Consider the following 16,192-nt stretch of genomic DNA (forward strand, 5'->3'; position numbering starts at 1 on the left):
AGACAGACGCGCAAAATAAAATAATGCTGTCACTGAATTATCCTGAAATAACAGTTACTGGTATAAATGTAAATAAACCTTTATTAAAATTCCTCAATCCTATAAGTTGGCAACTCTACACACATGTCTACTGCCTTGAAAGCATATAGCATCTAAGATATTACGACTAAAATTTTTTCAAAATTGAACGAACATTCAAAAAACGAGCATTTATATGCAAACAAAGACACATAGACAGACATAAAAACTAAATCAGTGTCTTGAATACTTTACAAACTAATGTGAGAAAGTTTTCACTACTTACTCTCAATGCGTAAAACTATAAAATTTTAACTTATATGTAAATTTTTAGGGAGTATGAGTACATGGTTTCAAACGTCTACATTTTGTAATGTAGTTACAATATCATTTTCGTTAGCATTGAGATATTTCCTTGTGTTCAAGGAAGTTTCTTAACTCAGTAATTATACCTGGTTAAAGCCAGCTTTGCCTAGGTATAACAAATAATATTTTCTTGATAAGGACTGCACTTCTAAGAGAATTAAACAGCCAAAAAATAAAACTGTAACCTTGCCATTGGTTGTTTTAGAAACAATTGTAGTGTCGTATTTAACAAAGACGCAAAGAAGTAAGAAATCTTGCATGTCAAAGCAATAGTAGTGTTATTAAATAAATGACATGTTTAAGAAAACTGAAATAGATTCTAGAAGTACAAAGAAAATTTTTATGGGGAATTGCATTTGTACTGAACTGAACGAAAGATAATGCTTTTTACTCCGTTTGCTTCTTTGCTTCATTTTAAAACAAAGCATTAAGGAAAAATAACAAACATGCAAGATATCTTGTTTGAAATAACAAAATAAAAAATAAAAAATCAGTAATTTACAATGGTTGCTCAAATTTTGAGTACAGTACAATTCAAATTTAATGGCAGCTTGGAAAATTAAACAATCTGATGCGCAGAAAACAATTTTAGATATTACCGGAACATTAAGCATCTGACATACTTGCGCGCATAATGCATATGCATTCGCAACTAACTTCCAAACTGCCATAAAGTTTGAATTGATCTGTTACGATGTATGGATTTCAAGACTGACTTATAAGATACTTACTTATCAGATCCTATTAAACATATAAGACAAATGACTTGTATTTTTTATAATGAAATATTGATAACTTAAACTAGCTCAAAAGTAAAATAATGGAAGCCTTCAAAATATTGTTCATTTATGTCACATTCATATACTGTAAAATTATTTAATTACTTATCTATATTTTCTAGAAGATAAAGTAAATATTTTACAGCATAAGAATATAACAATTGAACATGTTCTGCTAATTATAGGTAACTACATGTTCTATTAATTATAGGCAATAAATATCTTATAACTTTATACAAATTTACTTCTGTTGTAAAATTATTATGGCTTTAACATTGTTTGAAAATGTAAGCAATGATGATACATAAAACAGCTTATTTTATTAAACAAATCATAAGTTATTCTGATATTTATTTGGTTGTGAATATTATCTTTCAAAATTCATAAATAATGCAGTTTTACCTACTCACTGGTAATAATTGACTGACAAAATATGAAACTTTGTTGACAGAATTTTGAAACACATTGCTGTGTCTTATCAAATAGTTGATCATATAATTAATGAACACTGCATTTCTAAACTCACATTGCTTACAAATATGGTACAAAATATTTCTATCAACTTTACTAAAACACTCAAAACTTTCAACATAAACAAAATTAAAACTAATAAAACTTTATGGTTTAGGAACAAGTCTCATAAACTCACTCATATCAAATAGTAAACGGACACTGAAAATACACTTTTACTAAACTAGTAGCTACCTCTCATACCATATTTCATCTCAATACAGCCATACTTTAATTATTTTGTGTGTCATTCATCTACCTGCAACTTCTGGATCCTTGTAGACACACAGTCCATATCGGGGGATATTTCTGGCTTCGGTGGGTTCTCTATCACCAGATTCAGGTTTTCGAGGGATTGACATCGTTTTGTACTTTTAATATCAATATTCTCCCTCATGCTGCTTGTGGAGGGTTCCAGTATACTATATTTAAAATCGCAGACATCGTTCATGTCACTACTGATCGCGTCCGAGTTTTCACTCTTAGTTCGATGCCGCACTGGCAGGACATACGGGCAAAGCCTGCTCTTATTTGTACTTCTCTTCATACAATACCCTACTGTCACGTTGGAAACGTACCTCGTGTTGAGACGCATTACGCTGAAATTTCCTTTACTTTCCTTTAAATATTCCCGACGTGCCTCTGTTATTGCACTGAGCATGCCTAAATCATGCAACGCTTTATCCAAATTATCCAGATTCGTATGATTGCAGGGTTTCTGAAAAACGATGAAGTATCAAGATAATAAGTTTCTTTATGTTGAATTGAAAATGTTATAAAACATTCAACTCGTTCAACATACACTTTTATCGTAGTCGTTGCATATCATTATGGTGCGATTGCAATAGAATTTATAAATAATGCAAAAACCGTGTGAAAATAAACATCACAAAAAATGTCATAATAAGCGGTACATTTTTAAAAGTCATCCCATTGCCCTGACTACAGATCTTTTTGCCCTTTTCACGTTTGAAGTCGAAGTTCTATAATATTTAAAAGTACTATTATTAGTAAAAAAGTACATTTTAAAATTATATTACAAAAACAATACTTTCTTATTATACAACGGCAAAGTTGTAAACTTAAAATGGTTTTTAATACTATGTTTTTAATAAATACTGGTTATGTCAGGATCACACAATTATTGTCAAAAATTAAAACAATATTTGTAATATTACCACGAAAATGTCTATCTTTCATCTTAATTTTAATGATATTTACTACTTTGCTGGAATTTAAATCATATTAAAATGGCAGAAGTTTTAAAAGAATGGCTATCACAACGTTTACAACGTCCAATTAAATGGGAAGCCGAGGAATTTGGAGAAAAGATGAAGGATGGCTATATCATCGCATCTGTTCTTCTAAGTTACCACGTTATTAACGAGGAAAAATATTATTATATACGATCTAGTAGCAATATAGACGAAATAAAAACGAATTGGAAACTTATAAGAGAATGGTTGCATTTTATCGATATAAATATAATCGATTCTGATTTAAACCACATAATGGATGGTAGGGGCTCCACTTTGCTACGCCTTTTTTATCAATTATTTCTTCACTTAGACAAAAAAGATAGAACTGACTTTATTAAAAAAGAACGAAAAATGGTTTCTAATTTAGTCGAAAAAATAGACCACCGTTTTAAAGTTGACATAGTCCCAGAAGAAAAAGACGTGTGTGTGGATGATCTCTCTAGACCACTTTTAAACGAGAAATTGTTTATTGAATGGCAAAGAAAAAAAGCTCAGCAAGTAAAAGATACCTATGATTTTGTAAGGCACAAGTATTCCAAAATCATAGCCGATATAAAAGAACGAGCTACTTCACCTGTTAAGGCACCGGGAGAGAAACCCAAAAAAATATCCGAAAAAGACCAAAGAGATATGGATAAATTTTGCTTGAAATATCCTTGCAAATTTCAAAATTATACTTATGAACAATTGCTTGAATTGGATCAAAGATTCGTTGAAAGGAAGAAAGGTTTAATTGATTCTGAATGGGCTCACAATTACATGGATAATTTGTATACAAGAATGCACAAAAAGGCAGATTCAGAGGAATTTCAAAAACAATTAAGAAACGTCATTAGTGGTTCACTATGGGATTTATCTGTAGCCGAAGAAGAATCAAAACTAGATACAGAATTTGCCAAGAAGGTTATGAAAATTTCTCAATTTGAGAAACAAATGGGAACTCAAATTATGGAAACTCGTCAACAAGCACGAAACTTGGTAAAAAACAGAATCGCTGGTGAATCAGAATTTGTTGAGCAAAGAACTCAGCAATTTAATCAATTTCTAGATAATATGAAAGAAGAAATAAATCTAGGTCTGGTAGAAATTGATTTTGAAAAGCAAAGACAAAATATGCTTCATAAAAAGCTATATGCCGAGAAAATGAAAAGAAAACGTCAACACTACCATGAAATTTGCTACGATACTGTTCTTTCAATCATAGATTATGCTACAAAATATGCTTATTTTAAACGTTTACTTGAAAACGATATACCAGAACATTTTATACATGAATGGAAAACATTGTATTACAAGCAACAACCTATCTTTGAAATTTTTGACCCCTTGGAAGATATGTTAAGGGACACTGCTGTCGAAGAAGAAGTAATACCTGAAGAGGAAGAAGTAATAAGACTTGAATTGGATCGTCAAGAAGCATTGAATGAAAGTGAATTTATTGAATATCATAATTATTTATATCCTTGGACTCTGGAACTCCTTATACCAAATTATGAACCAGAATCAGAAGAAAGAAAATATGAATATTTAGGAAATCGAATACTTGGTCATTTGGTATACACATTACTTGAAATTAAATATCCTTATCCACCTCAAAGACCTCCTGCTAATCTTCCCGATTTTAGCTCTAAGGCAATAATTCGTGGATTACCAGATAGATCTATTACTATTCCTATGCAAACTCTTCTTAATGCTAGAAAAATACATGTTGTTCGACTTGAAGCTGCGATAAATTTTTGCCTCAGAAAATTTAAAACAGAAATGATTGGTTGCACTGATATAGATTTGTCTTTCGATAAATTCATGGCTGTGGCGCTGGAGGAGGAAAGTAAAGATATTATTAAATTGATGAAAGCAGAAGACGAAATAGTAAGTAAAAGTAGTGAAGCAAATCTTTCTTTGATATCAGGACCCGTTCCTGCTAATGTTAAACAAACACAAACTCCTAAAACCATTCCAGAGGAAGAAATAACATTATCAGCTGCTGCTGATTTGGGCCACTATGCGTATAAAGCTCTATGTAGTGGGGATTTCTTAACAGAGTACTTATTGGCAGCTATGATTGTGGAATATGTAAAAGATCAAGACGATATTAATGGAATTGTCATCATTAATTATCCAAATACATACCGAGAGGCGCAGATACTCGAAGAAACATTCTCTGGCAAAGCTCCTCCAGATGAAGCCGAATTAGATGATAGTGATGATATATATCTTGAAGAAAGTATAAGGAAACATAGGAAAGAAGAGAAAGATCCTTACAAAGAAATTCGAGTTTCTAAGCTCGTTAATGACCCACATAAGAAAAGGATGGATAAACCATTTGAAAGCTATTTTACCTGTTACTTGAGGTTAAAGGAAACAGAAGATATTCTTCAAGAAGTTGTGATTTGGGACTTAACTGAAGAAAATTCTGAATTTATTGATCGATTTTATGCAGCACTTGGTATTAATTACAGTATGTATTATGAAGTCATAGAAAAAGAACAACTTGCACTAATATGTAAATATATAATTGGAGATTATTCATTGCCGTTAAAGTCGATTGATAATTTGTTCGGAGAAAATGTAATGAGTCAGTTAGATTTTCCCTCCTCTGAAGATAAACGAACCAAGTCAAAAATAGTAAAATCTGAAATTATGAATGGTAAATCAAAAGAAAAAATGCGGCATGGGTCTAAAATTAGCAAAATGTCTTTGGCTAGCGAATTAGCAGTTGTTAAAGCTCCTGATTCTAAAGAAGAATTGAAGGATGATAGAACAATTTCTATTGAAAATATTCATGAAGCTAGTGAGAGCTCCATTTCAAAATCAAATGTGAGCGTAGAGGAAATAAACATAGCAGCGGGAGAGGAAGACTGGGATTATGGAGAAATACCTATTTCTGAATTAATTGGTATTGCACTAGCGACTTGTTGGGAAGAAGTTGAAAAAACTTACATACACGATATGCAGCAATTGTTCTTAGCTATACGCTTACAAATGAATTGTGTAGTACCTTACACGAGATTTATTAAAGATAAAATGGAACAAATAATAACACTACCTTCTCGTAAACAAGATTTAGTTAGCAGTTTTCAGAAACAATACAATGAGTTTGAAAATGATTGGCGAGATGTTAATTTAACAAAAAACGAATGGCACTGTCGAGTGAAGGAACTCCAGATTAAGTTATATCAAATATGTGACGAGAGAAAAGTTTTTGCTGAAAAACAAAGACAAGCTCTTATTTGCGAAAATTGGACTTTGGAAGAGTTGACGACGATGGTGAATACATACATATCTTGTATGCAAACCGAATTAAATAGGTACAATAACAATTTACTTTTCTGTTTTTAATATTAACAAGTTTAGGCGTTATTAGAGTAAGATATAGCACGGAGAGTGATTATTATATATTTTTCTTTCAGGTGCATTCTTACTTTTCAAGCATTTCACGATTTTTATTTTGCTATGCTCAAGCGTTTGCCTCCCAATGATCGCCTTTCTTCTAAAGATTTAATTAAGATATACAGGGAGTCTGATGAAACATCAGGGAGTAAGAAGGGAGGGGAAGATAAGATGTTTCGCCAACTTAAAAATGCATTTCAAGATTTACAGTTAAAAAACATTGAAATTGATTATAGTAATAATCCATTCAATCTGATAATAGAAAATAATGTTAAATTTGCTTTGAAAGTAATTAAAGATACTAATGATTCTTATAGATCTGTAATTAGTCGAGAATATAGTGAGATTGCAAAAATTGTACCAGTAGCAAAGAAAAAAGAAGAGAACACGTCAATTGAATCCATAAATGAAGAAGAAATTTTTAAACAAAACGGCTTAAAATGCATTGAAGAATGGACAATGGCCATTAATGGTGAAATGTTTCGAGCAAATTTGCGCATTTTAGCTTTGCAATATAAATGTTTTAAGGACATGAAATTATTTAATGATAATATTTATAGAGCATTTATGGACATACAAAATAATATTAACAATTATTATTTAAATGAAATACAATCAGTTGATCGTCTCTGTAAGTACCTGCAAATGGCAGTAGAGGCAGGTAAAAAAATTCCTGAAAGTCTAATTTTAGAACATGATAAATTTATTATTGATCCCAATTTCTTACAATTTATGCCAGAAGAAATAATTGAAACAGATAATGGCCCTACTGATACTGGAGGAACCCAGTTTAGAGTTGCACAATTGAGTCGATTACGATCTCAGCTAAAAATTATAGCACCAACAGGTATTGCCCTTCAACGAGCTTTCATATACATATTACAAGACTTTATTATTTTCGGAAAAGAAAATTGTGAGGGTTCTATGTTTCCTGAGAGCTGGCGCTCCATAGACCCCGAACAAGTGCCTAAATTGACATTTTTATTATTTGGTGAAACGGCTTATGTTGACTGGAGAGATTTTCTAATTTATTGTCTTAATATTAAATTCCCGAAGGCAGAGGAATTATTAACAGTACGTAAAAAATTCCGCTGTAAAGATTTAGAATCAAAAGAATTAATTGACAGAGGTGATTTTATTAAGGAGAAGTTATGGTTTGAAACAGAATTAGACCCCGAGGATAAATGTGCGCAATTGCGAAATAATTTAGTGAAACATTTTTTATTTGAACTTTTTGAGACCGCAGAGAATTTAATGAATTATTCCGCATTTTTACTGGCCTTTAGCAAAAGTATTAATCCAATTGAAGGCTTTGCGATGGCACTTTCAATGTCTACTGGAAAGAAAATATGTTTTTCTTTAGAAGAATGTGAAGAAGTAATCTGTAAGTTAATTAGAGACAAAAATTATCGAGATGAATGTTTAGCGTGCGCTTTAAAATGTTCTGCACTATTACTAGATAGAGTATTAACAAATGTTATAAATACATGTGAGGGTACGACTTTGGTAGAGCTAGAGTATACTGAGCCGCCTCCTGAAGATAAGAAGGGCAAAAAGGGAGCCAAAGCGGGAGGTTCTAAAGCTAAGAAAATTGAAAGTTCTCAAAGTGCTCGTCTACCGAAAGCTCAAAAAAGTCTTACTAACGGTAGCAAAGTGGTACAGTCTGCAACTGATGTCAAAATGACGTACATTTGTAGACCCTGTCAAGAAGAAACGGAAGAGGTTGAAGAGAAAGAGCCAGAAAAAGAAGAGGTTCAAGAAGAAGAAAAAATTGAACCTCAACCTGATCCTAATTTAGCATATGCAGTGAGTCAAGAAGTCATTTGGAATGTTCTGAAAATTTGTCTGCCATGGCATTTTAATTTGTTGCCGGAGGAAAAAGTTACACCTTATGTAGCACAAGTGAAGCAGGTTATGGCTAGGTTAGAAGTAGATACAGATAATAAAGACATCTATATAGCTAAATTTGTTAGTGAGCCAAACATATGTAAAATATTGCACAAGGCTCATAAATTCACCGCCATCGATCTAGGTGAAGAAATTAAAAAAGTGTATTTGTGATTTTTGTTATTGCCAGTTCGCATTGATATTGTGTTAAATGGATTACATTCGTATGAAATAAACAATAAAGTTTAGTTTGATTGTTTATTATATTTTTCAGGATAAACATCAACTAAAATATGTGTGAATAGTTTCATTTTCTTCACTTTGACCAAAACATATTTGATAGTGTTGAGACCTTCTGACCGAAATTTTCGACGTGTGCTCATTAATTTTTTTGGACTGAAACAAATAATAAAATACGTAAATTAAAGACACATTAATGCTATTAACTTTTTTTTAATAAAATTTAATCGTTTAATGGCATTGAAGCGTAACTAAGGTATAAAATATAAAGATTACTTTTTTCTATTCTTCATATTCCTTTCGTGAGGCAGTGCTGCATATTTACCAATTGTTATATTGTACCTTAAAATTGGAAATTTCGACGCCTGTATTCTGTAACATACATATTTAAAGTACATTTTTTTAAATTTTATCATGATTATAAAAGCACGATTTAAAAAGCAAATCCAGATTAGTGCATACTCGCAATAATGCAATATTAATTAGTATCTATAATCAAGATAATCTGTGCCAAATGTATATGTAAAAAGTTTTCGTGACTAAATAGGGTTCCAAACTGTTTCGCGAGACTGCTCGCGCTGTGTGGACCCGCTTATTCAGAAGCATCCATCCATATTTACAAAATTCGTGTCTATAATGGTACTTATGCAGATTTGAAAAATACCTTATAAACATATCATCGTCTTCACCTCCCCAGCCAGTATATCGGTTGGAATATCCATTTACAGCTTTAAATTGATCTGAAGTCATTGATGTAACACCACCAAAGAGTTGAGGATATGGCAACCTGTAATTTTAGCGCAGTTTCTAACCAACTGCTCAAATTTATCCAAATATCATTCATGCTTTGTCGTAAATGAAAAATGGTGGGAATTAAGTGCGCCCAAAGAATGTATTTTTAATTGAACGTATTTGAATTATGTATTTGCATAATTATAACTGGATATATTATTTTGCGAGATACTTTTAATTCATTAGTCATAAAAATTCCTAAGGTTTCATTAATAACAAATGATTGGTACGCTACCTACGCTTTTCTTTTATCAAAGAGTTACATGATGAACATTCGATTCAATCCATCGACATATAAATTGAGTTGTACCTAATTGAAGTTATATACTTACTAGGTTTCCGCCCACGGCTTCGTTTGCGTACATAATAACGTTACCTATCACGCGATAGACCGCCTCCGCCCTATAATTTCTCTACATCATTATATCTCATTTTTATTTTAATATAAATTTTAGCATATTTATTGTTAAATGATAACCCGATAATATGAATTAGTCTAATTCTTTCAGTTAATTAAATTTTGAAATAGATACTACGGTTGAATATGTAGGTAATCAGGCCTTCGAAAGGCCTAGGCATTCCGAAATAATAATAAATCATTACATCTTTCTCAACATACGTAGGTACATTTCACAGACATAGATCTAAATGTATGTCTGTGGTACATGTAGGGACAAAATAATATGGTTATTAAATTATAGTTGCTTTAGATGTGGAAAGATGGCGCCTATGGTAGGTGTAGGTATACCTGTAATTCTGACTTAAAATAGAAACAACGAAAAACACTAAACTAACTCATATTTAAAGGTTTCCACAGCTGATGACATATGCGTGGGTTTCCGTGGACAGGAGTAGAGTATCCTCTCATCTAGCGGTAGCAGATCTACATCGTGGAACACATAGCACCGCCATGTTCCGAAACGTTGGGATTCCAGAAACCCAACGTTGAACAAGGAGCCTTTGTTGAAGGTTTCTGTGCCTATAATAATTGATCAAATCAATTTTTTTTAATATTTAAAATTATAGAGATATCACAAGTCTTTATTTAATATTATTATTGCTAAAGTGTTTGTTTAAGGTAAACGCAGGTATTAACGACCCCTCTAAGGCAATTTCAAAATCAACCATATTTTTTAAGTATACTGGTTCTTCTAAAGATTTATAATTTCATTTTATATGCTAGTGTTATGTATAAAAAATGTATTTATTGAAGCAAATACATTCTAATAAAGGATTATCTTGTAAAAAATAATTTACAATGTGACTTAGTCGATTGTTGCTATTACCGACCCATAAAAACGGCTGTGAAGCTATTAACGATTTTTATGCAGCTATTCCCGATCGTATGTGAGAGGAAGCCTTTTCCAGCAATGGAATGTATAGAAGCTAGTGATGATGATGATTACCGATCTTAATAAAATGAAATAAAAATGCAAATATATTCGTATTTTTTAATTGTAGTTATTTTTAATAAAACAAATGAGTACTTTTTAGTAATGAACTAAATAATTATAAACTTTTAAATTAATCAACATAATACTATTAATATATGTACATATATTAAATTAAGGATTTCAAACTCTAGGATATTTCGTTATGCTATTTGATTGATTGCTTCGGTGAGTTGTGTTTTACTGAATACTTTTCGCCGCTTTCGAGGCTCCATATTTCTGGAAAAAATATACCTAATTATATGTTTTATGTTAATTTAACCTAAAAAGTTAAAAACCTAAAAATATAATTTTTTTAAATTTTTTAAATTTAACCTAAAAATATAATTTTTAATAGGCACCTATTATGTCATAAAAGTAATAAAAATATATTTGCACGCTCAATTACGAGCATAATGTTTAAGGATCAATATTATCTGTATATACAAACATCTTTATTCTACATTCTGCAAATAAAGCAATTTGAATTTGAATTTGTAGATGAGAAACTAAACAATCTATATTCGATCGGTAATAGCTTCCTATAGTTGCTATTGCCGACCCACATGGGTCGGTATTAAAGTATGTAAGTATAAACCTAAATTGTATTACCGACCCATAAAAAAATGGTTATTTTAATTCATTTGATCATCAGACTATAAAATAGATTATAATTGATTAATGTCATACAAAATATGAACAAATGCATATTGTTTAAACAAAAAAAAAACAATGATTTACTTCTGTAACTATTCGATAGGGATCCTCGAAAATATCATAACTTTGTATAAATTGACAACGCTAAAAGACACAACACTAGACAAAAAAGTTTAGTCGCTAATAGATTTTTATGAAGACTCATAGCTTAGATTTAAACTGGTCCATAAAACCACTTGTGTTAGTGTGATATAATAACATAAAAGAAAATAAAACAAAAAGTTACGTTGCTGCCATTGCCGACTTACGGGTCGTTGATACCTGCCGCGGCTTAAACTGGTGAAGCTAACACCGTCCCATTTTAATTTTAAGTTTTATCGTTTCAAATTACTTTTTATTAATAAAATGTTGTAAGAAATGAAAAGTTGACACTTAAATGCATTGACATTTAGTAATATAAATTAAAGTATAGATGTCATTTGTTTGTAAATGTCTTAAAAAGATACTCACAGTACTTACCCGAAGGAACAACGGAACAGTACGACACGTCCTGCTTCCACGCTACCCCGCAGCAACTTACGCATTTTAACTCTTTTTTGCTCAGTTACTCACTCTAACGTTAAAGTATACGATGCTCAAGTAATACATTCGTGTATAACTTTGCCTACCTATAGCTAGAATAGTTCTGGAAACGTTTAAATTTCGAATTACTTTTATAGGTCGGTAATACCTTCAGATTTTCGATGGGTCGTTGATAGCTGCGTTTACCCTAGTTGCCCTTCTTTCCTTTTTTGCTATGACTACCTCCCAGCCAACACATAAGCCAGATAGTAGCGAAAATATACCACACTAATCAGTGTCAAGTTTTATTACTTTTGTATTTCAGCTGACATCATTGCTTTATTTTGAATAAGAGAGTTCATAATTTAAAATAATGTTGTAAGCTTACTAAATTCTGTATAAAGTTCGTGGTATTATTTCAAGCTGAATAGTAATCAAGAGTAGAATCTGCTAAACAAGCGATATTCAAATAAAAGTAATTGAAACAGCTATTATCTGCACAGTAGCTGAAGTTTATGCATTGTCCTGTATAACATATTCAAGCAAAGCAGTTAAACAGCAAAACGCTGAATAGTAGACGAAATATTTTCTTTAAGCTGGATTGTGTACGAAATGGTACTAATTTATTCAGATGCTGAATATTTTAGATTTTTTCTTCTTTACACAGCTGACTTCTGCATAATTGTAAATAAACTCTTTGTTTTACCTAACTTATAGCGCTATAAGCGTACAATTGTCTTATATTCAGCTTAAAACAATATCAGTTACAAATGTGGATATCTAAAGCAGCAAATAACTGATTAGTTGAAGATATCGTATGTTTATATCCAGATATTTCACCATTTTGTGACAAAACTGATATAATGAAGAGGGTTCTGTACACGATGATTGTGCATCACCATCAGGATTAGTGATTCAAACAAATAGACCCGCGGGTCCAACTTTAGGTGCAGATAACGAGAGTTATATAATATGTGTGACAACTTTGCATTTCAATCACAGACTGTACAATTTGATAGTGATACAAGTTCTACTGATTTGGAAGAAAACTCTGAATTTAATAAAAATTATTTTAATGTACAGTTGTAGGTGTTCCAGTCCAGCTGTGGTAGGATTTAAGGGTTCTTGCAAAGAAGCTCGCCATTTTTTTTTTGGCCAGTAGTTATAATTTTCCTTGGTTCTCCCAAGAAGCGGGCACTGTTGATAATTCAACCCGGCCTTTTTTACGAGTCGAAATGATTTTGAACATGTTTCTGAAAAAAAAAATTTTTTTTCTATATTAGTTAAGCTATAAGCTTAACTAATATAGAAAAAAAAATTTTTTCATTTCATTGTTTCAGTTTAAAATAATAAATTAATAAATATTTTAGTTGGTAATATAAACAATTGTCTAACTAAATATTACGCAATGCATCATTCATAGTTGTAATAAATAACTTTAAATACCTAATAGTGGGTCCTACCCACATAAGTATAGGTCTCATCAACCTCAAATATTTATGGATTTATTTTCTATAAAAAGAACCCTAAAAAGCTGAATAAGACTATACTGCATTATGTTATTTAAGACCATTCTCTGAGAAATGTATAATTATTGTATTTTAAACCAAATATTTTCTGGATATGTAGTCGTATGTGAACTATTATGCAGAAATAAGCAAAATAATCACTGAATTAGACACTTTTATTCAAATTGGCCGCCGCATTGGCATCCGCCATTAATATAAGGTTCGACATAACATCTTTAAAAAAAATCCTCACCATTTATCTTATGAAACGCTTTGTTTAGTGAGTAGGAAACATTAGCAGTGATATAAAATTATATTCTCATTATTTGCTGGGACTGAAATTTGATAAAAAGTAAAGATAATTTATTTTCAATATTATTTCACATTTGTTTACCTTTTAAATTGTAGCTTTATCTTGAGGCGCTCAAAAAATGTACAATTATCATATTGATAATTCACAGTAAAGTGCCATGCGTTTATATAATTCACCTTATACTTACATAATAAATGTATTAAACAATTTACTTACCCAATTTTTGAAGAAGTGATCATCAGCGGACATTTTAACAAATTTTCAACTAATAATAACACAAAATATACTCTCGTCACAATTAAAAATACATTTATACATTTTTTACTTGCATAATTTCTTTGTAAAACTACTTCTAAGATCGGAATTTTGAATATCATTTGAATATCTGAACTCACAAATTAACAACTGCATAAAAGCTGTATAATTTCTGGACTAAAGAAAAATCAGAATTTATGCAGAAGATATTCAGTGTGTTGTACATTTATTCAGCTGCTATGTGGCTATTAATCAAATGTTATCCAAATTGAAGCAAGATATTTTGTGCCCAAATTGCTTGAATATCATCTGTATAAGCGCTTACACAGAAGTTATACAAATACTTTATCCAGCTTAAAGTTAAAAGAATTGCTTTTACGCAAAATTTATTCAGCTAATCTGTGTTGGCTGGGCTTATTTGCGATTAGTAAAATTAGTGATGCGATTCATAGCTTTACATACCAAATTGTTCTATAATGAAAATTCTGTATTCCAATAGTTGTTTCATTAAAAACCGATGAATATGATTCAAAAAAAATGCAAAATTTCTTGCTCGATTTCTGAAAACGTACGAATTACATTTACCCATTTAGACATTGCAAGAAAACCGTTTGAAACAGTAACGTTTCAAAGTGAATAAACCTTTTGTTCATACATTTGTAACAGAGCAATAACACGAACTACCAACACATAGAACCTAATTACCTGTAAGGCACTAAAATGGCAACTTTATGCCTGGCTCGGCAGTCGGCGGGCGCATAAAAGCCCCCCGGACGTATATCTCGATATTGCTTTTCCACCCATTTCAATTTTAAGTCGGTTTTATTTGCTGAAATTGAACCTAGGCAAACGGATATGTAAATGTTCATCTTCCATGCAATTATCGACAATGTTTTAATAGTGTAAGGTGTCAGAATTGCGTGTTGGAACGTTTAAAAGGGGTTAGCTGATGGATTAGGCATGGGTCCATTCATGGAGTTGCTATGCAAACGCAATTTCAATGATTGGATCCGGTCTTTGTAATGAAATATAAATAAAGTACTTACGATAAACTTGTTTGAAAGGGAAGGAAAGCAATTTTATGGATGTTCGTTTGGGTGTTTCTTTATTATATTCATTGTCTGAAAGTTTTAATCAACTAAGTTGTTAGTTCATAAATAAATATTCAATAAATTACAAATCGATTAAACAGTCTCAGGTGAATAAAATTTCTTTTCTGTAACACAACAAAAATAAAAACAAATCTCACCTAAAGATGATATATTTAACATGCACATGGGTGTACCAATAGAATAATGAACGGCTTCTGATTCACCTAAAAACAAAAGCAATTACCTAAATACAAAAGAAAAGAGTACTTGAAGGTAGTTCGAGAATAATTATTATAAAAAAATTTCTTACCCAAATTTCCTAAAAAGTATTTATAAGTCTTGAATTTTTTATAGGTCATCACGAATTCTAAAATTGAAAACAACATTAGCTGCAGTGTCTTAGCATCTTTATATTTTATAGGGAAGAGGAAATTCGCTGCATTTTTTTAATAGATCACGAGACTTAAAAGTTGTTAATTTTTTACAAATTTAATACGTAATTATGAAATAATACTTTGAATTCTTTCCGTGGTATATATTGGGATTATTTTCCTTGAACAATCTCTCATCTTATAAATCATGAGTATTAAAAACACAGATAAAACAAAAATGAATGTATTCTTTCCCGCCCGTTTGGAACTTTTCGGACAAATACATAAAATTTTAAATTTAAACACGAATTTACTTTCGTTTTTACACATTTTTTTTTATTGATACTTAGCACGTGCTATTTACTAACGTTCGCGTTGTGAATGAAAATTGTAATTAAAAGTTATGCAAGTGAGGTAGAAGAAAAATCCATGTTATTGTTTTTCTTTACTGTTGATGTATGAAAACATCCAGATGCAGTGTACGAAGGAAAAAAAAATTGTTAAGAAATAATGTTTTCTAATATACTTAATCATTGTATCTCAATGTTTCTAATCTTTTTTAAGTTGCTAAACAAAATTCTTAGGCGTGCGTAATCGTGTTTATAAATGAATGTTCTTACCTTGTTATCTAACTACCTACTATTGCAAATTCCTTGTCTAATTACAAATGAACCCCAGTTACTGTAGACCCAATAACAAATTACCGTGATTAGCGTTTTCATAGTCACAACGCCTTTACAATTTGGAGCAGTGGAATTATGTAAG

The 16,192-nt window shown here is 31.1% G+C and overlaps 2 protein-coding genes across 2 annotated transcripts; one reads left to right on the top strand and one right to left on the bottom strand.

Annotated features, from left to right (window-relative positions):
• Nucleotides 1-316: 316 nt before the first annotated feature.
• On the bottom strand, nt 317-2,584 carry LOC123697764. Its single transcript, XM_045644302.1, has 2 exons — nt 2,476-2,584; nt 317-2,391 (listed from the first exon to the last, which is right to left on the bottom strand). Exons 1-2 carry the CDS (start codon nt 2,500-2,502, stop codon nt 1,921-1,923), a joined length of 498 nt encoding a protein of 165 aa, XP_045500258.1. The 5' UTR covers nt 2,503-2,584; the 3' UTR covers nt 317-1,920.
• A 339-nt stretch (nt 2,585-2,923) lies between these two features.
• Nucleotides 2,924-8,383, top strand: LOC123697765 (sperm flagellar protein 2-like). The gene is made up of 2 exons (XM_045644303.1): nt 2,924-6,240; nt 6,343-8,383. Exons 1-2 carry the CDS (start codon nt 2,924-2,926, stop codon nt 8,381-8,383), a joined length of 5,358 nt encoding a protein of 1,785 aa, XP_045500259.1.
• The last annotated feature ends 7,809 nt before the right edge of the window (nt 8,384-16,192 follow it).

This window comes from Colias croceus, chromosome 15 (assembly GCF_905220415.1).
Source record: "Colias croceus chromosome 15, ilColCroc2.1".
Lineage (NCBI taxonomy): Eukaryota > Metazoa > Arthropoda > Insecta > Lepidoptera > Pieridae > Colias > Colias croceus.

What these genes read in the sequence shown, in the direction of transcription:
- LOC123697765 (XM_045644303.1), top strand. Translation starts at nt 2,924, where the DNA reads ATGGCAGAAGTTTTAAAAGAATGGCTATCACAACGTTTACAACGTCCA. An exon ending in ATGCAAACCGAATTAAATAG is followed by an intron (nt 6,241 to 6,342) that starts GTACAATAACAA and finishes TTTTTCTTTCAG; the next exon opens with GTGCATTCTTACTTTTCAAG.
- LOC123697764 (XM_045644302.1), bottom strand. Translation starts at nt 2,502, where the DNA reads ATGATATGCAACGACTACGATAAAAGT. An exon ending in GCAACGACTACGATAAAAGT is followed by an intron (nt 2,392 to 2,475) that starts GTATGTTGAACG and finishes ATCGTTTTTCAG; the next exon opens with AAACCCTGCAATCATACGAA.